Genomic DNA, 26838 nt, shown 5'->3' with positions numbered 1-26838 from the left:
GAGGTGTGATTACTTTAGTCTGGCAAATCAGGGTACGTCATCAAGCTGGCTTTGTTTAGGAAATATGCACGTGCACAGAATTGGGGATTTAGGTGCTAACTTACAGCAAACGAATAGATTTTAACGTATTCAATACAATGTTTACGTGGTATAAAATGTTTTTACTTTCGTGAACGTGTAATAAATTAGCTAAACTTATTATTTGTTGTGGCTAGCTAACTGTTAACTGTTTAGAATGATTGTTTTCTCGTCTCTGATGTGTTCGTGTGCTCGTGCCACACTTTCTCAGTTAAAAATCTGGGAGCGAATCGTTTCCAAACGATTTTCCTTGTCTGTCCAGCGGTGTTGCTCGTCGGTAAGGTTGTTCAGTCAGACTCCTATTTTGGTAATCAGATATTTCTCTAACTAGGCATTTTTTGAACATGAGTCTCCCTTTGCCGCAATCTGAAACATGCAGTAAACCAACATGAGTTAAAGCAGAAACATAATGGTTGTTAGATACCTTGAATAAACTTTTCTCTTAAATACTGGCGGTAATGTTGCTTAGAATTTTGTTTATGTATTTGGAAGACGCTTTTGACCAAAGTGACTTAGAAATTATTTTAAAAAAGAAATAAGTGATAGAAAAGCTGTGGAAATCTAAGATTATGTTACACTTCTGAAGTGGACATGTTTACAGTAGGTTTGCTAAAATTAAAAAGTAAAGGAGTTTTTACTTATTACTGATTTTATTTGTTATTGTAGCAATTCATCCGTTTACAGTGGTTTACTAACATAAATTCCCATTTACAATTTAGCGTCAGTCACTTTAGCCAGAAGAAACATAATTATTTGTTACGTGATTTCTCTTAATTATGTTATCCAGTTGTGCCTTTCCATGTTTAATTACATTGTTTTTATTTCAGGAAAGTATTTCAACAGGTGATCATCTCAGCTCCACGACTGACAAGTACAGGAACTTACAGAAATACTTTGTCAGACGACTGAAGGCGACGTACCAAAGCTTCTCTAAAATGCCTGATCACTCAGTGGTAAGACTGGCTGTCTGTTTTTAAGTTATTTAATGTCAGTGAGGTCAGTGTACTAAAGATTTAAGTTAAACATTTCAGATTGAGATAATCAGCCCACGGTTAACAGAAGAGTTGGATGTCACGATTTATGTCCTCAGAGATAATCATAATCAAATTAATATTAGCAACATGTTGGTATTGTGTGGGAAGTCTGTTTTAGTTTGAAAATCTGATTTGTCTTGTTTCAGGTCTGTGGACATCACCATGTTTACGTCGTCAAAGATAATGGCATCTACAGAGTGGACCAAAGAGATGGTAAGCAGGAAACTGCATTTTAGTATAAATATTTGTGTGACCAATTTAACAAATTAACTTTCACAATAAAAAATGATTCAAATGTAACTGCTTCTCTTGTCTGCTGCATTCTTAAAATCCACCGTTTAGTCTTTGACTTTCCAATTTGTTTGGAAACCCCATCTTTCCCATTTGCTATATTTGCAGGTGAACGGGAGCCTGAGAACGTGGTGAATCTCAAACAAGCGTCTAGAAAAGAAGGGAAGAGCAGAGTTGAGAATGAGGAAAGCTTTCTGTGGACGACCCAGAGAATACGTCTTTCTCCACAAGAGAAGCATCTCGCCACCACCCTCAAGTCTTGTCACAAAGAAGAGCAAATAAAGTTTGAGCCTTTGCACTTTTTTAGCTATAAACAAAACCTCGACCGTTCTATATACTAAAGAATTAACTTTGTTGTGATGAAGGTGTGTGGTTGTCAGACTTGGAAGTAAATCATCTCCCCATCGCATCATACATGAGCTAGAAGGAGTCCTCAGCTTTGGTAAACTTAAAAACAAAAAATGCGAAAGTGTTTAAATAATAATAAAAAGTCTCTTTGTGTTGGTAGAGCTATTGGAGCACTAGCAAATGTTTGTTTTGTGAATGTTTATATTTGAAGAGTGGGCCACAGATGATGTCCTGTTTTACACAACCCTGGAAGGACTACGCTCTAGCTCGGTTTTTCGTCTGGACCTGACCTCTGACGGCAGCAGAATCACGCCTGTGTATGAGCAAACTCAGCCTGAGTAAGTAGACGAGGTGCCGCACATGAGCTTTCCCAAACAACTAGGATTAACTTCCTTGTGTACCCCAGTGTGTTTGTTGAGGTTTCACTGTCAAGAGACCGACAGATCCTGACCATCAACTGCAGCAGCAGAACAAGTTCAGAGGTGCTTCTAATGAATGTCACAGGTTTGGAGCCTTTAGTGGTTCAGCCTCGGCAGCAGGACCTCCTCTATCATGTGGAACGCTGGAGAAAAAGCCTCATTATACTGACTAATACCGGGCCTGGACAAGAATATCAGGTTTATTCCACCTCATTTTTTTGTAAAACGTTTCTTTACTTTGATGCCCTTGATGGTGTAAATTACTCAGTCTAATGTGAGTTTTATTCTTTTTTTAGGCAAAACCCTTTTTTTAAAAATCCTTTTTTTCTAGGTGGTGCATGCTCCCATGTCTGATCCGTCCATGAACTCTTGGGTGTCTCTGTTTGTCCCTGACCCTGACACTATAATCAAGGACATGGACGTGGTTGGAGACCATTGTGTTCTGGTTGCAAAAACTCTTTCCAATCAATTTTCTCTGATTATAATTCCACTGACCCATCCCAAGGATCCATACACTGTGCCGGTCAGTATGGCAGCTAATTAGAGAAAAAACATTTTATTTTTCTTTATCTTTGTTTTTATATACACACCTCAGTACATTACTTAGTATTTTGGGTTTTGTTGATTTATTCCCAAGCTTCCTCCCTGGGCCTGTGCTTTTGAATCTAAGAAACCAGGCTTGGCAGACCAACAAGATGTGTTTGATTTCTTGTTATCGTCTCCAGTCCACCCACCTGTGCCACACGTCCTGTACCCTAAGGAAGGGCTCCTTTTATCGGGCTCTGGAAATGATTCCTACCCTAACAACCAAGCCAAGTATATCACCACACACTTGGAAGTCTGCAGCCAGGTAAGAACACTTTAAAAGACTTAAAAGTAAAGGTATGAAGGAATTAATGATACATCTAGGTACTAAATACTCTCCTGCCTCTTTCTAGGATGGCACCTTGGTGCCAGTGACATTGTTTCATGCAGCAGCAGTGGAGGACCTGAGCCAAGTTCCTTTGCTTATTCATGTATATGGAGCTTATGGTAGGGATCTTAACATGGACTTTCATCCAATAAAAACTCTGCTGTTGGATCAGGGCTGGGTGCTGGCCTACTGTCACATCAGGTAATCTCTACCACTATGTAGAATCTAACAAGCTGTAAAAACACTTACAAGAAATCAGTTAAGAATTGAATCAAACATTTGAGTTTAAGTGAGTTTGCTTTGTGCGTTTGTGCTCTGTAGAGGTGGAGGGGAGCGCGGCCTCTCCTGGCACAGACAAGCTAGAGTAGAGGGGAAAGAGAAAGGAGTGGAGGACCTTCAGGCCTGTCTCCATCACCTTTTCTCTTTGGGGATCTCTTCTCCCTCACTGACTGCCCTCACAGCCTACAGCGCTGGTGCTGTACCAGTGGGAGCACTTTGCAACAGAAACCCAAACATGATGCGGGCAATCACCCTGCAGGTAAGAAGGTAAAGGGTCGGTGGTTTTTATGTTTCCATGTATCTAGCTTATAATAATAATAATAATATATCAAACTTATATAGCGCTTTTTAGGACACTCAAAGACGCTTTCATGCACTCTCACATTCACACACTGCCAGTGATGGTAAGCTACTATGCAGCTACAGCCACCCTGAGGCGTTCTGACAGAGGCGAGCTTGCCAATTGGCGCCATCGGCCCCTCTGACCACCACCAACTTATGACCTACGCAGTGCATAGATGGTGTTCTTCAGGGGGTTGTAATTAAACTGGCTTTAGCAGATATAGAGTTTTAATATAAATAATTGTTATTGTCGTCGTCGTCTTCCTCCACTTATCCGAGGCCCGGTCGCGGGGGCAGCATCCCAACTAGGGAGCTCCAGACCATCCTCTCCCCAGCCAACTCCACCAGTTCCTCCGGCAGGCCCCCAAGGCGTTCCCGGACCAGATTGGAGATGTAACCTCTCCAACGTGTCTTGGCTCGACCCGGGGGCCTCCTGCCGGCAGGACATGCCCGAAACACCTCCCCAGGGAGGCGTCCAGGAGGCATCCTGACCAGATGCCTAAACCACCTCAACTGACTCCTTTCGATCCGGAGGAGCATCGGCTCTACTCTTGAGTCCCTCCCGAATGTCCGAGCTCCTCACCCTATCTCTATGGCTGAGCCCGGCCACCCTACGGAGGAAACTCATTTCGGCTGCTTGTATTCGCAATCTCGTTCTTTCGGTCATTACCCAAAGCTCATGACCATAGGTGAGGATTGGGACGTAGATCGACCGGTAAATCGAGAACCTGGCTTTCTGGCTCAGCTCCCTCTTCACCACAACAGATCGGCTCAGCATCCGCTTCACTGCAGACACCGAACCAATTCGTCTGTCGATTTCCCGATCCCTCCTACCCTCACTCATGAACAAGACCCCGAGATACTTAAACTCCTCCACTTGAGGTAGGACCTCTCTCCCGACCTGGAGTTGGCAAGCTACCCTTTCCCGGTCGAGAACCATGGTCTCAGATTTGGAGGTGCTGTTCCTCATCCCAGCCACTTCACATTCGGCCGCGAACCTACCCAGCAAGAGCTGAAGGTCAGAGCTGGATGAGGCTAGGAGGAACACATCATCCGCAAAAAGTAGAGACGAGATTCTCCTGCCACCAAACTTGACACACTCCACACCACGGCTGCGCCTAGAAATTCTGTCCATAAAGGTAATGAACAGAACCGGTGACAAAGGGCAGCCCTGGCGGAGTCCAACCTTCACCGGGAACAGGTCCGACTACCGGCTATGCGGACCAAACTCACGCTCCTCTGGTAAAGGGACTGAATGACTCTTAACAAAAGGCCACCCACCCCAGCCTCCTGGAATGTCCACCACAGGGTGCCCCTGGGGACACGGTCATAAGCCTTCTCCAAATCCACAAAACACATGGGGATTGGTTGGGCAAACTCCCATGCCCCCTCCATCACTCTTGCAAGGGTATAGAGCTGGTCCACAGTTCCACGGCCAGGACGAAAACCACATTGCTCTTCCTCAATCTGAGATTCAACTATCGATTGGACCCTCCTCTCCAGTACCTTGGAGTAGACCTTTCCAGGGAGGCTGAGGAGTGTAATCCCTCTATAGTTGGAACACACCCTCCGGTCACCCTTCTTAAAGATGGGGACCACCACCCCGGTCTGCCATTCCACAGGAACTGCCCACGATGACCACGCAATGTTGCAGAGACGTGTCAACCATGACAGCCCTGCCACATCCATAGCCTTGAGATACCCAGGACGAATCTTATCCACCCCTGGGGCTCCGCCCCTGTGTAGTTGTTTGACTACCTCAGCAACTTCTGCTCCCGAGATTGGACAGTCCATCCCCAGGTCTCCCGGCTCTGGCTCCTCCTCAGAATGCGTGTAGGTGGGATTGAGGAGCTCCTCAAAGTATTCCTTCCACCACCCGACTATAGCCCCAGTTGATGTCAGCAGCGCCCCATTCCCACTGTAAACAGTGTGAGCGCGTTGCTGCCTTCCTCTCCTGAGGCTCCGGACAGTTTGCCAGAACCTCTTTGGCGCCGATCGATAGTCTTTCTCCATGGCCTCACCAAACTCCTCCCACGCCCGAGATTTTGCCTCGACAACTGCCACTGCTGCACCACGCTTGGCTATCCGGTAACCGTCTGCTGCCTCCGGAGACCCACAGACCAGCCACGCCCTGTATGCCTCCTTCTTCAGCCTGATGGCTCCCTGAACCTCTGGTGTCCACAATCGGGTACAGGGGTTGCCACAGCTAGCAACAGCCACCTCAGCAATCGCAGAGTGGAACAAGGCCCACTCGGAGTCTATGTCCCCCACTGCTCTCGGGACCCAGTGAAAGCTCTGCCGGAGGTGGGAGTTGAAGACCGTCTTTACAGGTTCTTCTGCCAGGCGTCCCCAGCAGACCCTCACCATGCGTTTGGGTCTGCCAGGTCTACGCGGCATCCTCCCCTGCCATCTGATCCAACTCACCACCAGGTGGTGATCAGTTGACAGCTTCGCTCCTCCCTTCACTCGGGTGTCCAAAACATACGGCCGCAGGTCAGATGATACGACTACAAAGTCTATCATCGACCTGCAACCTAGGCTGCCCTGGTACCAAGTGTACTGATGGGCATCCTTATGTTTGAACATGGTGTTCGTTATGGCCAAACTGTGGCTTGCACAGAAGTCCAATAATGAAACACCACTCGAGTTCAGATCAGGCGGGCCGTTCCTTCCAATCACACCCCTCCAGGTCATGCTGTCATTGTCCACGTGAGCATTGAAGTACCCCAGCAGGACAATGGAGTCCCCTGATGGAGCACTATCTAGCACTTGTCCCAGGGACTCCAAAAAGGGTGGGTAATCCGAACTGATATTTGGCGCATAAGCACAAACAACAGTCAGGACCCTTTCCCCGACCCGAAGGCGCAGGGAAGCTACCCTCTCGTCCCCTGGGGTAAACCCCAACACACGGGCAGAGGGTCTTGGGGCTAAAAAAAAGCCAACCCCAGCCCTGCGCCTCTCACCTGGAGCAACTCCAGCAGAGGAGAGTGACCAACCCCTCTCAAGGACTTGGGTTCCAGAGCCAATGCTACATGTCGAGGTGAGTCCGACTATATCTAGCCGGTACTGCTCAACCTCTGCCACAAGCTCCTGCTCCTTCCCCGCCAGCGAGGTGACGTTCCATGTCCCAATAACCAGTTTCCTTGTCCGGGGATCGGACCACCAAGGCTCCCGCCTCGGTCTGCCACCCGATCCACAATGCACCGGACCCTTCATGTTCCTCCTGCGGGTGGTGGGTCCACAGTTGGATGAGCCCATGTATCCGGTTCGGGCTGGGCCCAGCCGGGCCCCATGGGTGAAAGCCCGGCCACCAGCCACTCGCTCACGGGCCCAAACCCCAGGCCTGGCTCCAGGGTGGGACCCTGGTAACCCTCCGGGCCAGGTACTCTTTGTTTTTACCTCCATGAAAGATCTTCTGAATTTTTATTGGTTTCATCAAAATTTTTCTTTTTAAGAGAGTGTACACATTCATCCAAAGTATCTCTTGCAGGCTCCGTTCTTGGATGTTCTGGGATCTATGGAGGATCCCAGTCTGCCTCTGACTTTAGAAGACAGAGATGAATGGGGCGACCCTGTAGGAAATGTAAAACACAGACACATCATTGCTTCCTACTGTCCCCTTCACAACATTACGCCTCAGGTATGAGCTGGAAAGGTGGAGAAAGCTGTTTCTAATAGGCATTTGAATAAATCGGTTTTGTCATCTTAACTCCTTTTCCTCATTAAGTGTACTTTTCTGTTTGTTGTGTATCCATTCAATGCTGCAGTTTGTTTTTAAGTTCTTATAAAGTATTCTGTAATCCAATGTCTCACTGTTGATTTATTTACAACAGACATTTGGTGAAGCAGAGCTGAATCATAAAAATTCTATCATTTTTGTGGGGTTTTTAGCACTACCCATCTATGCTGCTGAGAGCCTATAGTGGTGATCTCAGGGTTCCTCTGGATGGTGTCATCAAATACACTCGGCGTCTACAAAAAGCCACCCAGACCTACTTCAACATGAAACTAGAGACAGGTACTTCCACACAAACCTTTTAACTGTTCTCTCATCATCAACCTGAACTGCGAAGCTACTGACACATGAAGTGAAGGAAACTGATCATCTTGTTCATTCAACACATAGATTTGCGCATTTCAGACCTTAAACTGTTCCAAGATGTTGGGTTGTGTTGTGTGATGATTCAGATGTCTGCTGTGCTTGTTTCTGTACAGCAGCAAATCATCTTGATCATTTATTTTGTTTTTGGTAAGACCAGTTGTTTCAGTTATTTTTCTGTCTGTGTGTTTAGCATTTTACTGCTTAAGCAATAATGTGGACATAAATGCTTGTGCTGCTTGTGCCAACATAAAAGCAGTCATGTAGGAACTTAAAAGTGCAGTAGAAGATATTTTCTTGGCTGTCCAAGCAAGCTACTTCTAGAAAATAAATAATCCAAAGGTCCAACTCCTTTTCCCACCCTGCAAGCTGAACCCCCAGAATACAGGAACACCTGATGCTTGTTCCAGAAGGTTCAGTTTTATGTATTGAAACTTTTTTGGCACCTTTTCCTTCCTAACATAACACACTTACCCATATACACCATATAACAATTTAGCATGCTAATAATGTGGCCTTTTTATGGTAAGAAAAAAGCTAGGCCGTTTTTATCTTTTTAAGTTTATGCTTAACTTCAAAATAATAGCAACTTCGCGCCACCAACAATCAGAAAATCCTACAAACATGTAGGATTCCAGACCCCCTCCCACTCATTGTGCCTTCCCCTCTGGGATGGCTACACGCACGCATGCACACACACGCACACACGTACATTAGGCAACAAACTTGCAGCTCTGCCAGTCAAAGTCCAGGCTGCCTTCACAGACGACGGGTCCGTCACCTAAACGTTTAGCAACTAAAACGGAACCAGATTCCAAACTGAACATGTGAAACAACTCCCTAAATAAAACTTGCAAACACAAACGGAGTGGAACATCCCATTTGTTATACTAAACAGCTCTTCTGTAGCTTCACTTCCTTTTCAGCTTCTCCAAGCCAAGAACGCATGATTGATGCGCATACTGGGGTGGAGGGGGATAGACGGTCACAGGGTAGCTTGATGCATGGATCGTGATTCAGTCAAGAACGGGACCTTCACAATGTTAAATGGCCCACACTTGTATAGCTCTTTTCTGAAGCCGGGCGTACACTGTGCGACTTTTTCACTCGCAGCGTTCAGCTTCAGCTCAAACTGTACGACTTCCTCGCAGAGCAGATCTCACGAGTCGTGTGCTCACACTGTACGACCCAATTCTCGCATGCGACCTGACTGCTCACACTGTACGTCTGGTAGCAACACGTCGGCCCCAAAATGTGCTAAAAATAGCAGTTTTTACACAACACGTCAGCCTTTTTTGTCTTGCCTGTTGTCCTTCGGGAGTGCTGCAGGAGGACACACAGGGATTTATGGGGGTTGGATGAGGAAAACGAAATAAAGAAAGTGAATCTGTGTTTTATGATCAGTTTAATTTGACATGAACACGACAAACACGCTTTCTTGACAATCTTTGTGAGTAAAAAAACGTGTAGAAACAAAAACTAACAGCGTGTGTTATTAGGGAAATAGCGAGCGACCGGCCGGCGTTGATGCAGGATTGCGCGCGCATGCGCCGTGAGCGGTTCTGATACTTTTTGGATCGTAGCTGCTCGCAGCTGCTCGCAGTGCCGCTTCAACAGTGCGATACCCTCACGAGGGACGAGCGAAATATTAAACACACCAGAAGTCCCTGCGACCTCACGACTGCTGATCGGCGGCTGGTCACGTGGTGTTAATCGCCTCTCGTAACCCCCTGTACACTACACGACCGCTCGGCGCAAAACTCGCCCCGATGTCGTGGCTTCTCGCACGACTGGAAAATCGGATCAAAAAAGTGAAAAAGTCGCACAGTGTACGCCCGGCTTGAGTCAGAGGTCTTTAAAGTGCTTTACACTACCGTGAGTCATTCACCCATTCACTCACTGATGGTTATGAGCCACATTGTTGCCACAGCTGCCCTGGGACAGACGGACAGAAACGATCCAGTCCAATGAATAAATATGTTTTTTCCAGGATTGTATGTCTGTGAGATAATTAAAATTCTTCCTTATTTTTTTATTTTTATTTTTTTACAAAACATTTGTAATTCAAGCAATATAACAAAATGCTCCAGAAAAACATTTCCTTCTGCACCTTTAAACCAAACTGCAACATAATGTAGAACAGAATGCACTTTTTGCGTAGGCTGCACTCAGACGTTACACCATAATGCCTCCAGCTGCAAGAGTGCATCCCCAGCAGTGAGTCTACCCCCGTGAGGTTCATGTATGAATTGCTAAAACAAAAAAATTCCAAATCGAATCCCCCGTTTGTGTGTGAAAGCTACTCTTCTGTGTGTCTTTGTTATGGTGACGACAAACGCAATTTCAAATTCCTCATGAATTTTCCTTTTTCTCTGGAGCTTCACTAGAGGTTTTACAGCTCAGGGTCGTCTCCCAATAGTAGTGTCAATGTGAAGGTCAGGAGAGGCAGCAGTAATAGATGTATGGGTGTCTGAGGAGGGCTTCCTAAAGTATAACACTGGTCACCTTGTGGTAAAGTCTGTTCACATGTCAGCTAATTGCTCTCTTTTTCCCCAGCCAAGCTCTTTCTGCCTCTCACTCGTAATCTTTCACCACGCTGATGCTACTTCTTATTTACACCCTTCCTCTTTCACACTGCCTCCTCCCGTGTTTCAAATGCACATATTATCTCTCTCCTTCACCATCGCACACTTGTGTTGCTCGTGCACACCCACACACACACACCAGGCAGCTTTAGTGTCTGTGTGTGTAAATGTCTCCCTAATCTGTCTCTCTCTGTTCTCCTGAGCCTTTGATAAAGTGCTGATGGCATGGACACATCCAGGCGGGTGGGCAGGTCCATTAGCATGGTAAAGAGATAGTGTATCAGAGCAAGAGATTAGTCTCCACAAACTGAGTTGTCAAGGTCAAGCCCATGCTGGTGAACCAGTCCGTACCACAGAGAGAAGAGTAGCAAAGGTACTGAGCTCCTTATGAGCTCATATAAACATGAACCTTTTTGTTTCTCCTCCTTTTAGATTGTAAAGAAACACCAAATATAGTTCTAAAGATCCATCCTGGAGGGAATCATCTGGGACCAGAAGATTTTGAACAGATGCTCCAGGAGGTAAAAGAAAACCTCGTATAAAAAGTTTGTTTGTATGGTTTTAAGCCTCGGGCATCATTATGGACGTTATTGTTCATAGAGAACCAAAATAGCCACTTCTAGTTTTCTGCATGAATCTCTTTGCTCAAAGCTATAAAGTATTGATTTTAATTATTTAATTAAATGCAAACGTATTACTTCATAACTGTTATTAATGGAAAGACAACAAATTATTCTTTTTGCTTGCTGGAACACTCAATCTTTGGAGGATTTGGTTAATGTGTTTTTTGTTGCACCAGATTTAAAATGTCCTACTCATGGAACAAGGCCCACTTGTAAAGATTAGTTTATTTTTTTCTGCTTTTTTTGGATCTTGGAACAGCCTCGGTTCTGATCAGAACTACAAAATATTAACCCTTTGATGCACAGTTTCTTCCCAACAGCTGTCAGACTCCTGAACTCTGCCTCCTGACATATGACCCACGTTAAACTCATGGACTGCTTGTATTAACTACAGCCTGTACATACTTATAGTCATAGAATATTCATACTTCATACCATGTACATTATAACATACGTAATAGATCCATTTCTGTAATATACTTACACATCTATATTATTGCTAATATATATTGTAATACATCTATATCACGGCTAAAGCACTTCTGGATGGATGCAAACTGCATTTTGTTGCCCTGTACATGTGCAATGACAATAAAGTTGAATTCTATTCTAATGGTCACTACAGTGGACAGGCACTCAAAATTGTTATAAATTTTTTTTGCTATTAAGCACAGCTGTTGAAGACTTTATTGTATTTGAGCCCCTCCCTTTGGCCTTCTGTAAGTCTAGCCAACATATTTCATGTTCAGAATGTCCACTGAGGTGGACATGTAATAAGTTATTTGTAAATTATTAAATGTTACAAAAAATATTTGTTGAAATTTGTTTCGTTCACACCTAAAGATGAATGAAAAAAAATGTTTAGAAAATCATTTGGCATTTCATAATTCATGCATCAAAGGGTTAAATCATTTGTAGTTTGATTACAAGTTAATATTCATATAAAAATGCTTTTTATTGGTTTATAAATGAGTTTTTTGATTTTGTGCTTCCAGATGCAAAAGCAAATATTGTAGAAATGCAGTTGAATTCCTTAAATTTGTCGAAGCTCGAACACCCAGAAGAGCAACATAATGTTTAACAGTGTGCATTCCCAGAGCTTATATTAGTTCAGTTCTAATGAATCAGTCAAATGTCTCCTATATAAGTCACACTTGTGTCAGAGACTTTAGAGCAATCCTCATACTAAGGTACCAGATAAGGAAAACCTCCAGAGGATCCTGGCTCAGTATGAGCAGCCATCCGCCACGACTCACTGGTGTTAGAGAAGACAGCAGACACACACACAACAGATCCGATGAATGTTGTTTAATATTGCGTGTTTGAAGCAGTCACTGTTAAATATTACATTTATAAAAACAGTGCATTTTGAAATTTAACAAAACTGTGTTATCACATTTGGATCGGAGCAATTTAACGCTGTTGAGTTGAAGGATTCCAAGTTTTTTATGTTCTGTCTGACACAGGAGGCCCTGGAGCTCGCTTTTCTACATGCAGAACTGGGTTTGGACCCGCCCAAGCCTCAACGTAGAAGACAGAGATAGTATGGCTGTCGAGAGGCAGACTGAGGACCGCATCAATCTGTGTTGAGTTTGATAGAATCTCATAAATGTAAAAAGGAGACTTGAAAGAACAATCTCAGTGGTTTGTGATCATGACTGGTCATTTTAAATGATCTCATACATGTTTATATTAGCATTTATAAAGTATGTCAATGGTCTCCATATAGCAGGCCTTCTCAGAGACAAAGCACTCTGCTGGATGATTGGGATGAAAGCGAGTGTAGGTCGAGTACTGCATCATCAAGCCCTCTCCTGGTTCTGTCAGAATACGGGATTTCTGAAACAGTTTTCCGTCGTTGACTGGGTTGGTGCTCATTAGCACCTTGAGATCGGCAGGTAACTCCTGAATGGAGGATAAATCTGTGGTGGCTGATTGTTTACCAAAGTTAATCACCATGAGGTACGCTCGTTTGTGTCCATCTAGCTCTCTGAGGTAAGAGAAGACATTAGTGTCAGCCAGGATGTAACAGAACCATCCACGCTGAAAGGGGAGCTCTGACTGACGCAACCTGTTCAGGGAACGATACTGAGACAGCACAGAACCTTCGTCTTTCATTTGGGCCTGAAGGGTAGAGAACAGATGTGATTAAACAGGAAGTAGATCGTCCCAGCTCTCTTTTGAATGTTAAACTAAAAGAGTTGTTTACCTCCACATTGACGGTTTGATAATCAGGATGTACGGGTAACCAGGTGATGTTGGTTTTATTGTTGAAGCCTGCGTTCATGTCACCGTTCCACTGCATTGGAGACCTCTCAGGGTCCCGACTGGCACTCTGAGGTCAGGAACAGGAATAAATACAAAGTTAATTTGTGTATTTTCTAGTTTTTTGTGTGTCAGTAATTAAATTATTCTTATATTAATGTGTTTTTGTGTTTATTCGGTACTGACCATGTTGTATTTGCCAGCAGGATCTTGCATCTGACTTTTCGTGATGTTAATGTTCTCCATGCCTATCTCTTCACCGTAATAGGTTGTAGGTGTGCCAGGCAGGGTCAGTAACATCATGTTGATGGCACGAATGTAGATCTTACCAGCACTGGAAGAAATTCTTGACCTGTCATGGTTCCCAACCTAACAGAGGAGGTAGAACGAAACAAAGTCAAAGGATGCAGGGGAGAAATGTGGGCCAAGAGTATCCCAAACATAGTTGAGTTCTACTCACCACCCAGTTGGGCCATTTTCCTCTAGGCATGTTGGTCATCCAGAGGTCAACCAGATGTTTAGCCCACCAGCCGCTGATGTTCTGAGGCAGATCCAGCAGGTAGAAGTTAAAAGGAAAGTCACTCTCCTTCAGCAACGGGGTGCCGTAGTACATCATGGTTTTGTCCACCTCTTGGTAATCATACGATTCTGTCGCCATGAACCTGGAGAACAGAAGGAACATTTATAAATCAATTACTTTAAGCCAGGGGTAGTCAATTCCAGGCCTGGAGGTCCATTATCCAGCACGTTTTAGTTTTAACTCTGAAATCAGGTGTGTTCAAACTATCAGCAGGTGATTAAATTTAACAGGCTTCTGCAGAGCCTGATGAGTTGCTGCTCAGGTGATTCAACCACTGAATCAAGTGTGTTGAATCAGAGAAACCGCTAAAACGTGCTGGATACCAGACTTCCAGGACTGGAACTGAATACCCCTGCATTAAGCCATAATTCAAATTCATTCCAAATTATAAGTGAGACAGGACAGCTTAAACACACGGTATGATTCTGTCAGACAGCTGTAATACCTGTAATTGCCAGGCTCACGGCTGTAGACGTCCATCTCTGCTCTAAACTCTCTCAACAGGTCGTGCAGGCCTACCTGACTGGTAGTGTAGTCATGGTACAGGTCCCACTCTGTGGTTATTAACTCCTGGAATGAAATATGTTGGGCTTAAAGGTGCCGTTTGTAAGAATGACATCCTGTGGTCAAATGTGGTTACTGCAGTCCATTCTTAAGCAAAAATACTACTCTCATTCATTTCGTGGCTGTTGCCAGTTACAGATCAGCACCAGAAGATACTAGATGACAAGCAAAGACGAGTCATACACAGTAAGTATATAAATACATTCTGATATCTGCTGTTAGCAATCCTGGGGGTGTTTTACAGTAGGAAGCACTTGCCACACTTATTAAGGTAGTTTGTCTTCAGCATTACAGGAGGGGTGTTTCTCAATGCCAAGGAACCTTGCCTTGATGTCTTGACCCCGCTCTGGTTGCCTAGGAGATATGTCATCAGGAGCCGCCAAGACGTGTTCCAGTGGTCATGTTCTACCGAGGCGCGTGTTCTCCGTGTGTTAGCCGTTTAGCTAGCTGAGTAAGGATACATGGGAGGTGTCTTGTAGCCTAGCCTTGGTCAAAATTTACCCTGAATACACCGCAATATTTTCAAAAGGATGGCGGATCAGAAGCCGGCAGCTACTTCGGGGGCAAATTTCAAGTTTAAAAGTAAGTCAGCTAAATTTAAATGTTTTTTTAGATCCAAAGAAGTTATCTATGGTTGTTTAGTTGCTTATTAGTTGAAGCTTCGGTGGCTAGCGGGTAGTAACTCGCTTACATATTTAATTTAAGAAATATATACACAATTTAAAAAGTAAAAGCTTTGTTATATATTTATATTGAAACTAATATGTATGAAATATTACGTTATCTCCCATGTCACGTGATGTTACGTGACCGCTGTGGAAGCCGTGGTCACGTGATGCAAGTGTTCCATTTAACCGTTTTCTTTGAGCAAGGAAGGACAGTGTCCTCCTCTTAAGCAAGGCGCCTGGCCTTTCAAGACATTGTCTTGAAAGGCCAGGCGCCTTGACATAGAGAAACACCTGAAGTGTTTGCTGTCTTGCTATTGGCTTGCTGTCAGAACAACTCATTAAAGTGACAATGTGTCACCTTAGCCATTATTTCTGGAAATATCCATCAAAATGCCAAAAATGAACTAAATTATGCTCAGTTGTTGAAAATTATTAGTGGCTTTGTGACATATAGCCACAAAAATCTGGTCTAAAATAGTCGGGAGCAGGTCTAAGTCTCCGGGCGATGCCTTATATTAGATGCAATGTTTCCTCCTACAGGATCCATGAGGTCAAAATGCATTTACTGATTTGTAACAAAGAGTTACCAAACTTTTGCCATTGATAAACGTTTTACACATTTACCTGTTCACTCATTGCCAGGTATGAAAGCGAGTCTGGTGTGCTTGTCACTTTACTGGAGGTTGCATTCCAAGGGATTTTTGACCCTAATGGTACGATGTTAAACAAAAAAGCACCGCTTGCTTGCAATGATTTAGGTATATACTGCTCCCTATCACCAGGGGAAATACACATCGTCAGTTTATAGGAAGTAAAACGCCACGACTGACTCCTTATTCACTTCACATGCACATTTCACTATAAAATTGAGTTGTTGGTACAGTGGGGCAAAAAAGTATTTAGTCAGCCACCGATCTCCCACTTAAAATGATGACAGAGGTCTGTAATTTACATCATAGGTACACTTCAACTGTGAGAGACAGAATGTGGAAAAAAAATCCATGAATTCACATGGCAGGATTTTTAAAGAATTTATTTGTAAATCAGGGTGGAAAATATGTATTTGGTCACTTCAAACAAGGAAAATCTCTGGCTCTCACAGACCTGTAATGTCTTCTTTAAGAAGCTTTTCTGTCCTCTACTTGTTACCTGTATTAATGGCACCTGTTTGAACACATCTGTATAAAAGACACCTGTCCACTGCCTCAAACAGTCAGACTCCAAACTCCACTATGGCCAAGACCAAAGAGCTTTCGAAGGACACCAGGAAAAGAATTGTAGACCTGCACCAGACTGGGAAGAGTGAATCTACAATAGGCAAGCAGCTTGGTGTGAAAAAATCTACTGTGGGAGCAATTATCAGAAAATGGAAGACATACAAGACCACTGATAATCTCCCTCGATCTGGAGCTCCACGCAAGATCTCATCCCGAGGGGTCAAGATGATCATGAGAACGGTGAGCAAGAATCCCAGAACCACACGGGGGGACCTGGTGAATGACCTGCAGAGAGCTGGGACCACAGTAACAAAGGTCACCATCAGTATCACGCTACAACCGCAGGGAATCAAATCCTGCAGTGCCAGATGTGTTCCGCTGCTGAAGCCAGTGCATGTCCAGGCCCGTCTGAAGTTTGCCAGAGAGCACATGGATGATACAGCAGAGGATTGGGAGAATGTCATGTGGTCAGATGAAACCAAAGTAGAACTTTTTGGTATAAACTCAACTCGTCGTGTTTGGAGGAAGAAGAATACTGAGTTGCATCCCAAGAGCACCATACCTACTGTGAAGCATGGGGGTGGGAACATCATGCTTTGGGGCTGTTTTTCTGCTAAGGGGACAGGACGACTGATCTGTGTTAAGGACAGAATGTATGGGGCCATGTATCGTGATATTCTGAGCCAAAACCTCCTTCCATCAGTGAGAGCTTTGAAGATGAAACGTGGCTGGGTCTTCCAACACGACAATGATCCCAAACACACCGCCCGGGCAACAAAGGAGTGGCTCCGTAAGAAGCATTTGAAAGTCCTGGAGTGGCCTAGCCAGTCTCCAGACCTCAACCCCATAGAAAATCTGTGGAGGGAGTTGAAAGTCCGTGTTGCTCGGCGACAGTCCCAAAACATCACTACTCTCGAGAAGATCTGCATGGAGGAATGGGCCAAAATACCAGCTACTGTGTGTGCAAACCTGGTAAAAACCTATAGTAATCGTTTGACCTCTGTTATTGCCAACAAAGGTTATGTTACAAAGTATTGAGTTGAATTTGTTATTGACCAAATACTTATTTTCCACCCTTATTTACAAATAAATTCTTTAAAAATCCTGCCATGTGAATTCATGGATTTTTTTTTTCCACATTCTCTCTCTTACAGTTGAAGTGTACCTATTACTGACCTCTGTCATCATTTTAAGTGGGAGAACTTGCACAATTGGTGGCTGACTAAATACTTTTTTGCTCCACTGAAAAAATAGATAGTTTTAGAGCTGCCATTTTCTTCTAATTCACTGTTAGCTCAAAGTTGGCATCCAGCCTGCTTCACCTGATATTGAAGTAAAACAAAAAAAAAAATGCCGTGGCTTCTTAGGGTACATGAAAACATTTCTGTGTCTCTCCTGTTTACTGGCTTCATTTTTTTTTAATAACTGGAGCTTTTTGCCTGCCGGTGTCTACAAATGCCTACACTGTTTTAGCACTCTGCAGATTCAGCAACTCAAACTCACAACGCGTAAACAGCAAATACGTTCCAATTTTGAAAACAAAAGAAAAACTGACAACCCCTTAGCCGACTGGGAATGAAATCTGTTTCTGTATAACTAGGGATGTACGTAGTTAACTGGCAGTGGCGGCTCCAGAAATGTTTTTCTGCAGGTGCTATGAAGGAGCTAGTCTTTTTATTGAGGGTGTCATGAAGGAAGTGGTCATTCAAGGTTCAAGGTTCAAGGTTGTCTTTATTAATCCCCAAGGGGGAAATTGAATTGCCTTGGACAAGTAAACACAACATGCACATCCACACAATAAAACATTCACTGGTCCTGATAAAATATAAAAATATCAAATATACAATCATACGAAATGGTCATTGTAAAAACGCACTGCAGCTGGAATAAAAGAGTTCCTAAAACGTTCAGTGGAGCACCGGGGCATTAACATTCGCCCACTGAAAGAGCTCCCGAGATCCTTAAAAATGTGGTGAAGGGGGTGATCCTCCAGAGTCATAACTGTCTTAAGTTTACGCTTCATCCTTTTGTCGATGATCATGTCAAATGAGTCCAAGCGTTGCCCAACCACTGAGCCAGATTTCTTGATCATTTTGTTGATCCTGTTTTTGTCCTCAGCAGTGAGGCTCCTGCCCCAACACAACACAGCATAAAACAGCACACTGGACATAATCCCCTGATAAAACACATTCAAGAGCCTCCTACTTATATCAAAGGATCTTAGCTTCCTTAGAAAAAACAATCTTATTCGTACCTGTTGTTCTCTAAAACACCTTCAACACTAGCAGATACACATGCGTGCACAAAACCTCAACATCACCTGAAACAATCATTAATATACATCATAAACATATCAAAATCGAATCAAATCACTTTTATTGTCACGTCACATGTGCAGGTACACTGGTACAGTACATGCGAGTGAAATTCTTGTGTGCGAGCTTCACAGCAACAGAGTTATGCAAAAATACAGTAACGTAAAAACAAGTAAAATATAAAAATGGCTAATCTAAGTAATAATATGTATAAGTTGTAATGTATATACATTACTAAATGTTTATGCAAGTATATTTTTTAATATATTGTTCTACGTGTGTGCGTGTGAGTGTGTGTATAATGTGTATATACGTGTTTTACAAATGAATAAAGTAAACAATAAGATAACAGATATAAAATATACAGAGGCTGGTATGTGCAAAACAGTGGCATTAATGTACAGTATGGAGTGTGTAATGTTGGAGTTTCAGTAGTGAGGGTGAGGTGTCTGCGCCGTGTTCAGCAGTCTGATGGCCTGATGGAAAAAGCTGTCTCTCAGTCTGCTGGTTCTGGACCGGATGCTGCAGAACCTCCTTTCTGATGGAAGTAGTCTGAACAGTTTATGGCTGGGGTGACTTGAGTCCTTGATGATCCTCGCCGCTTTCCTCAGGCACCGCTTCTTATAGATGTCCTGGAGGGAGGGAAGCTCACCTCCAATAATCCTTTCTGCACACCACACTACTCTCTGGAGAGCTTTGCGGTTGTAAGCGGTGCTGTTGCCATACCAGGCGGAGATGCATCCAGTGAGGATGCTGTCAGTGGCACAGCGATAGAAGGTCCTGAGGATGCGGTGGCTCATGCCAAATCTTTTCAGTCTTCTGAGAAAGAAGAGGCGCTGCTGTGCCTTCTTCACTGTATTTTCCGTGTGCACTGACCACGTAAGATCCTCTGCCAGATGAACTCCAAGGAAACGGAAGCTGCTCGCCCTCTCCACAGCGTCGCCATTGATGGTGATGGGGGTGTGTGTATTCCTCTGCTCCTCCGGAAGTCCACTATCATCTCCTTTGTCTTTGTGACGTTGAGGGTGAGACGGTTGTCCTGACACCAGTGGGTCAGGGCGCTGATCTCCTCCCTGTAGGCCGTCTCATCGTCGTTGGTGATGAGACCTACCACTGTGGTGTCGTCCGCATACTCCACAATGATGTTGGAGTCTCTCGTGGCCGTGCAGTCGTAGGTGTAGAGTGAGTACAGGAGAGGGCTCAGTGCACACCCCTGCGGAGCACCAATGTTCAGTGTGACGGGGGATGAGGTGGTGCTGCCAAGTCTGACCACCTGGCGTCTGTCAGACAGAAAGTTAAGGATCCAGCTGCAGAGGGAGCTGCTCAGTCCTAGATCCTGCAGTTTCCTGTCCAGCTTCGATGGAACGATGGTGTTGAATGCTGAGCTGTAATCTACAAACAGCATTCTCACATACGTGTCCTTTTTCTCCAGGTGTGACAGGGCAGCATGAAGTGTCAGGGCTATGGCATCATCAGTGGACCTGTTGTGGCGGGATGCAAACTGTAGAGGGTCCAGTGAATCGGGCAGTGCAGAGCAGATGAAGTCCCTGACCAACTTCTCGAAGCATTTGCTCACGATGGGGGTCAGGGCTACAGGTCGCCAGTCATTCAATGTGGAGATGGTGGAGGACTTGGGTACAGGGACAATGGTGGCCATTTTGAAGCAGGCTGGGACTACAGACAGAGAGAGGGAAAGGTTGAAGATGTGTGTAAACACTCCAGCCAGCTGACCCGCGCATGACCTTAGGACGCGGCCGGGAATCCCGTCCGGACCAGTAGCTTTGCGTGCATTCATCCTCCTGAAGCACCTCCGCACATCCTCTTCAGACACAGTGTGCGCACTGACGTCATCCGCGGTGCGCTCACTGTCTGGTCTCATGGTGTTCGCTGTGTCGAATCTGGCATAGAATGCGTTTAGATCCTCACACAGAGAGGCCGTGGTCTGCGGTGTGCTGGTTCTCCCTCTAAAGTCTGTGATTGTGTTTAGTCCCTGCCACATACTCCGGGGTTGCTCCACCCTGTCTCTGTACTCACGTTTGGCTGCTTTGATCGTCTTCCGGGGTTGGTAATGTGCGTGTTTGTAGTCTGATGTGTTCGCGGAGGCAAAGGCCAGCGCCGTTCACACACCTCCATTAATCCAGGGTTTTTGATTCGGGAAGGATTTAACTGTTCTGGATGGGACAACATCTTCCACGCATTTCCTGATAAATCCGCATACTGAGTCTGTGTACTCATCAATGTCTCTAGCAACCGCGTGAAACATTTCCCATTCCGCCCGATCAAAACAATCCTGCAGCGCAGACTCCGATTGGTCTGACCAACGATGCACCGCCCTCAGGGTTGGAGCTTCCCGTTTCAGCTTCTGTCTGTAGGCAGGTATAAGCAGGATGGAGCGGTGATCTGATTGGCCGAATGGGGCGCGGGGGAGGGCTTTGTACGCATCTCGGAAAGAGGTGTAGCAGTGGTCGAGTAGCCGATCTCCACGTGTATTGAAATGGATGTGTTGGTGTAGTTTTGGTGAGACTTTCTTCAGGTTACCCTTATTAAAGTCCCCGATCGTAATAAACGCCGCCTCTGGGTGTACGGTTTCCTCATTGCTGATCGCGCTGTACAATTCTCTGAGTGCTCGGTCAGTGTCGGCTTGTGGGGGAATGTAAACAGCTGTAATAATCACCGCTGTGAATTCTCTCGGTAGCCAAAATGGCCAGCACTTAATCATCAGGTACTCCAGGTCCGGAGAGCAGAAGGATTTGACCGGGTGCATGTTCGCATAATCACACCAGCTGTTGTTGATCATGAAACACACACCACCACCTCTGCTTTTCCCAGTAAGCTCCTGTGACCTGTCCGTGCGGTGCACGGAGAACCCCGGTAGTTGTACTGCGGTGTCCCGTACTTTGTCCGATAGCCAGGTAGGTTTCTATGAGGCAGATTGCGCTGCAGTCCCGCATCTCTCGCTGGAATGAGATCCGAGCCCGAAGCTCGCACAGCTTGTTCTCCAGGGACTGCACATTAGCCAGTAGTAAACTGGGTAATGGTGGTCTGTTAGAGCGCCGTCTTAGTCGAACCAGAACGCCAGATCTTCTCCCTCTGCGTCGGCGCTTGCGGCCTCCACGGGCCCAGAACAAAGGCGTCTCAGGTGAGATGAATGGGGGATCTGCAAACGGCTGGTCCGTGATAAAAGACCTGAACTCCAGGAAGCAATGAGAAAATCTGTCTTTTATGTCCAGTAAGGTTTGTCGGTCGTACACAAGGATACATGTGTTACTCGTGAAAAAATAAAGAAAAAGTAGTAAACACAAAAAACAGCTGTTGCGTGGTGGAGCTCGCGACGAGGCAGCCATACTCGGCGCCACCTTCTCCAACTTCCAGGAGACTTTTAGGAGACATATGAACAATCGCTGACTTTTCCATGAAATCCTAAACACATACAGCCACACAGAAAAACCATCTATAGTGTTGCAAGGTTAGCTAACGTTAGTGTTAAAATTTCCAGTGGCAAAACCCTCGACTGCTGCAGCGGTTGAGGGTTGACTCTCTTCATCCAGATCCATAGGTTTTATCACTTCATTCATTTGTTTCTGACTGAACCCGTGGAAATTTGGGCAACAAAACCCGATCCATTTTACCACTAGCTCTACCTTTCACTCGTTCGCAGGTGGAAAATTAGGTCAACGGTTAACATCAATTTCCTGTTTTGGTTTAAGTTTTTACTATCTATATAATAATTTACTGATTATTTTTGTTTTGTATGTTAAATATTATCACATCCACACGTTAAACTAAATTAAATAGTAAAAAAAAAATCTAATATTTACTTGGGGGCGCTGTAGGGGTGCAATGACTAATCCAGGGGTAGCTATAGCGCCCCCTGGCGCCACCACTGTAAACCGGTTAATTGCAGTTAATGTTGTGCTTCAAGTCCTTCTGCTGCACTGGTGCAATATATTTTGTGCCACCAGAGGGCGCAAGAACGCCGATATCAAATATGTTTACTGGGCTACCCAGAGGACCAAACAGGAAACAGTCAACAACAAGGCAGCGTTGGAGCAGTTTACCGGTATTCTTAGTTATTTCATTCTTGGAACACAATAAGCCACATGTCAAAGTGCTGAGCCTGGCAGAACATGGCGCAGCAAACTGAACCGAGACCAACGAAAGGTCAGTGTGCTGTGACGCTCCTTGTGTCTGACTCCTAATTTGTCTAGTAAAATAAAGAAATGTCAAGTGTAATTATTTAGTTCAATGCCAGAAATGTGTCTTTTTTACCGTGGCCTTCACAAAGCAAGCACGTAATCGCAAGCAGCGGTGTTATTTGATGCCAGACGGTCCGCTGCGCAACAAGTTCTGAGTCTGACGGACATTTCACTTGTCATCCTACTCTCTCTTTACTTTTTGTTTGTAAATGTAATGAGTTTGGGACTTTAGTTGTGCATCAGAATTATGTTAAAAAGAAAAGTGTTGCTATTTATAGAGCGGGGGCAAAAGTTTGTGTGCGTGGGGGCGGTGGTTTCCAGTTAACTGGCCATTAATCGTTAAGGGGCGTCAATAGTCGGTTAAAGAAATTTTGGTAAACGTGCATGAGCTTCCAACATTATTGAGACATTAGACTGTTGTTATTTCACTTACATATTGCACCTTTAATTTTGCCATAAAAATTATGTTTGGCTTATTTACGCGAGTCAGCAGGATGATAAATATAATCACAATACAGATGGAGGTCTTATGGATGGTCATAATGTGTGAGGAGTGTTGGACTAGTCATTATACATAATGACCATGTGTATAAAAGAAAAAGATCAGCAAAAAATAACAACTACATACTGTTAATGGGTAATGTTGTTGACTTACTGGAAGTTCAACCAGAACAATGAATTTTAAATGACTCACCCTGCTTCTATATTAAATGTCCTATTTTGGGGCAGTAAATACCACCTGGTATGTTATTCACCATTCATCACAAGCCACTGAGCTGGCGTGGTACCAAACATGTGATCCCCTCCACCAACCAATCAAACAGAGCTGCTCTGAAATGACGCCACTAAAGCAGACATGATAACTCACTGTAATAAAAATCGAGATATCTAACCTGATATTGTTATATTTGTACATCTGACAGTTGATGTAATACCAAATAGAGACTCTTCTTTTGCCTTAAATGAAGAAATGATGTAAAATCTGGGTACAGATTAAGAGTGTGAGTCAGTCTCTGTATTACAGCATTACTCGACATGGTCAGTAAATCCCAGTGACTTGCTAATCCTCTGAAATATGCCTTTTTTCTACTAATCTTATTCTGTGAAGAAGAGGGGGGAAAGGAACTCAGCCTTTTGAGAACAAAAAGTCATTCTTACTGATGATAAGCCCGCATGTATCATTAACTCTTTGAATTGCAATTGCAGTGTTTTCTTAAGGGCACGGGGTGAACCTAACAGTTAATCCAGAGAGAAATAATGAATAGTACATCATGTGCAGCATGAAACATCCCACTCAGTCATCGTGGAGGTGCTGCTTCAGATGTTTTCTGCCCACCTTTCCTGCTTCTCAGTGTTCAAATGTGGACTCTGACATGTCACTTAGGAGACAATAAAAGTAATTTATGGTTATATAGCTGAAGGTTACAGTGCAGAACATTAAATAAACCGAACTTTGAGCCGTGGAAGTTACAGTAGCAATTAAACTGTAACAGAAAAAGTCAGACCTGACACCCAACTGGTGATCATTCATGCCAAAATGAAGACGAGGGTTTCTGTGTTTCAAAATCACTTTTTTTTTATCTCCGATCTGCCGATTTTGGCCAGTTCTGATTGATTTAAAAGGACTAATATAATAAATAGAGTACACACTTGCCTATATCTGATTAACTTGAGAAATGTGATTCTGGAAGTATAAACTTCCAAATGAAAGATTGTAACTGAGGACATGTATTATTTTCAGTGATGGTAAGTTCATGCACAGGCAAAAAAAATGTCAAGTTGATTGCTGCTTGGCTGTGATGTTTTTATGGATGGAAACAAAAATCTCATTTTTTTTTTGGTTCTAGATTGGAAAACCACAGATTATGCTGAGTTTTGTCAATGTTTGATCACCTGACCATTTTTTCCATACGTTTCTATTTGTATGGGCTGTGCTGGAAAATCTTGGTTAGCTTTGTAAGGACGCTGTCATTAGACTTTTTGTGGCAAATGTTTCATGCATTAAGAAGGTAAAACTCACAGGTGGTTTGTTTGGATCCACCTGTGGCTCGTCCCTCAGGTGTGATGCTTCCAGGATGTGTTTTACTGCATCCATCCGAAACCCATCCACGCCTTTTGCAAGCCAGAAATGAATAATGTCCTAAACAAACAGAAGAAAGTACAAAACTTCATTAAGCTTCTGCATAAGTAGTACTGAACAGAAAAAAAGACAAATAGATTTAATAGAAAAAATTCATTAGTCACAAATCCCTGCTATTATCTTAGATCCCTCGTTAATAAAAAAATAATTCAGTTAACATGTTAGTTCAAGTTGTCTTACAATGATCTCTTGGCGAACACGAGGGTTCCTCAGGTTCAGGTCTGGTTGTTCCTTTAGGAACTGGTGAAGGTAGCATTGCCCTCGAAAGTCATCGTAAGTCCACGATGAGTTCCCAAACACACTCACCTACATGACAAGAAGAAACCAATCCATCTCATCGTGCAAAGCTAAAACCAGAGTGATCGTGTGTGTGATGGTGTCGTCAAACAAACCCAGTTATTAGGCTTTGGAGATGTCACGTTGCAGTCAGCCCAGATGTAGTAATCCTCATAGAGAGGATCTCTATTCCGACTCAGGTTGAACCAGCGGTGACGGTCGCTGGTGTGATTAGGAATGAAGTCCATGATGAGCTTCAAACCTGGTGGGACACAATATTAATTACCTGTTAAACAAAGACTGCCACTTCTAAATGAGATGTTCTCACCTGTGCATTTCTTCACAAATAAACAAACAACCTCACCTTTATTGTGCATTTCAGCCAAAAGATCATCTAAATCTTTCATGGATCCAAAAAGTGGGTCGACGTCCTGGAAATCCTCGACGTCATAGCCAAAATCCTTCATGGGAGAGCGGTAGAAGGGACTGATCCACACCGATTTGATGTGCAGCTCCAGAAAGTGATCCAGCTTCTCCTTAATTCCTACGGAAAGACGCCACCAGGATGAGTACAGCTGTAGAATACGCAAACCCAACAGATCCTTTTCCTCGGTGGAGATTTTGATCGACATTTGGAGAAAGCAAATGTATTCTGCAAAGCTTTCTTCTAAAGGAGAACATGACCTTCAGTGTGTCATCAGAATAGAGTTTTAGCAAATCTTGCCGAAAGATTCAAACTAATTGAATATAACGGTTATATAAAAATGTGTTGCTTCTGTAGTTGTAATAGGAGCAATCTGGTCTGAAATCCATTTGGTTAATCAAAGTTGTGTCACTTTTCTGCAAAAAACTTTGAAGTTCATTCTTTTAGGACCAAATGTGATATTGTGTGTAGCCCAAGTATAAAACAGCAATGTGTTACAGGACAACTAGAAGACTGGCTCTAATTTGAACTCTTTATGGTGATTTTGTGCAGACTTGTGGCTCTGAAGTCATTCATTAAATTTTAAAAGTAACCCAATACTTAAGGCTTTGTGTTTTTATGAAAGTCACCAGCTGGGATCTTCTGGCCAGTTAGAGCTTCCTACCTCTGAGGTCTCCGACTCCATCCCCGTCTGAGTCCTTGAAGGACCGGAGGTACACCTGGTACACGGGCGAGACCTGCCACCAGCTCAGGCACCGCGGGGACAGCGCGATCACCGTGATGGTGACCGCCAGCAGCGCCAGCATGCAGCACACCGTTAGCCAGAACAGGATCTCTCGTGGCACCCGGTACCGAGCCCGGGTCGAGTACAGAAGCAGCACCTCTTTGGGCATCCCTGCGTAGGGTTGGAGCTGATTGTACTCCTCATCCGTGTCCAGCTTCACGGTGGCGGATTCCTGCCTCTCCCCGGGGTCAGAGCCGGTGTTTTCCGCTGCGTCTGCATCATCAAACCCGGGGTTTCTGATGCAGTTCTTCAGCTCCACACGACCGCTTTCCTCTTTTAAACTCATCGGTATTTAGTCTGAATCTAAACCCAGCCAGGAAAGCGTGAGTGCTGTGGTCTGGTGGGAGGACTGGTGCGGAAGCTCTTCTCATATCAGTACCACCTGAGGAATGTGAGGG

The 26838-nt window shown here is 44.3% G+C and overlaps 2 protein-coding genes across 2 annotated transcripts; one reads left to right on the top strand and one right to left on the bottom strand.

Moving 5' to 3' along the window:
- The first annotated feature begins 73 nt into the window (after positions 1 to 73).
- prepl (prolyl endopeptidase like) lies at positions 74 to 12610 on the top strand. The gene is made up of 15 exons (XM_015944621.3): positions 74 to 355; positions 906 to 1031; positions 1259 to 1325; positions 1512 to 1686; positions 1769 to 1845; positions 1963 to 2089; positions 2158 to 2368; positions 2502 to 2693; positions 2808 to 3020; positions 3109 to 3284; positions 3405 to 3621; positions 7195 to 7344; positions 7596 to 7722; positions 10821 to 10909; positions 12478 to 12610. The coding sequence occupies exons 1-15, from the start codon at positions 236 to 238 to the stop codon at positions 12553 to 12555; spliced, it is 2145 nt and encodes a 714-aa protein (XP_015800107.3). The 5' UTR covers positions 74 to 235; the 3' UTR covers positions 12556 to 12610.
- On the bottom strand, positions 12305 to 26838 carry slc3a1 (solute carrier family 3 member 1). The gene is made up of 10 exons (XM_015944622.3): positions 26321 to 26838; positions 25597 to 25776; positions 25349 to 25494; positions 25137 to 25262; positions 24837 to 24956; positions 14302 to 14426; positions 13737 to 13938; positions 13463 to 13645; positions 13221 to 13346; positions 12305 to 13135 (listed from the first exon to the last, which is right to left on the bottom strand). The coding sequence occupies exons 1-10, from the start codon at positions 26724 to 26726 to the stop codon at positions 12704 to 12706; spliced, it is 2046 nt and encodes a 681-aa protein (XP_015800108.3). The 5' UTR covers positions 26727 to 26838; the 3' UTR covers positions 12305 to 12703.

This window comes from Nothobranchius furzeri, chromosome 12 (genome assembly GCF_043380555.1).
Source record: "Nothobranchius furzeri strain GRZ-AD chromosome 12, NfurGRZ-RIMD1, whole genome shotgun sequence".
Lineage (NCBI taxonomy): Eukaryota > Metazoa > Chordata > Actinopteri > Cyprinodontiformes > Nothobranchiidae > Nothobranchius > Nothobranchius furzeri.
The sequence above is the reverse complement of the archived record's forward strand: the minus strand, read 5'-3'. Positions and strand labels throughout refer to the sequence as shown.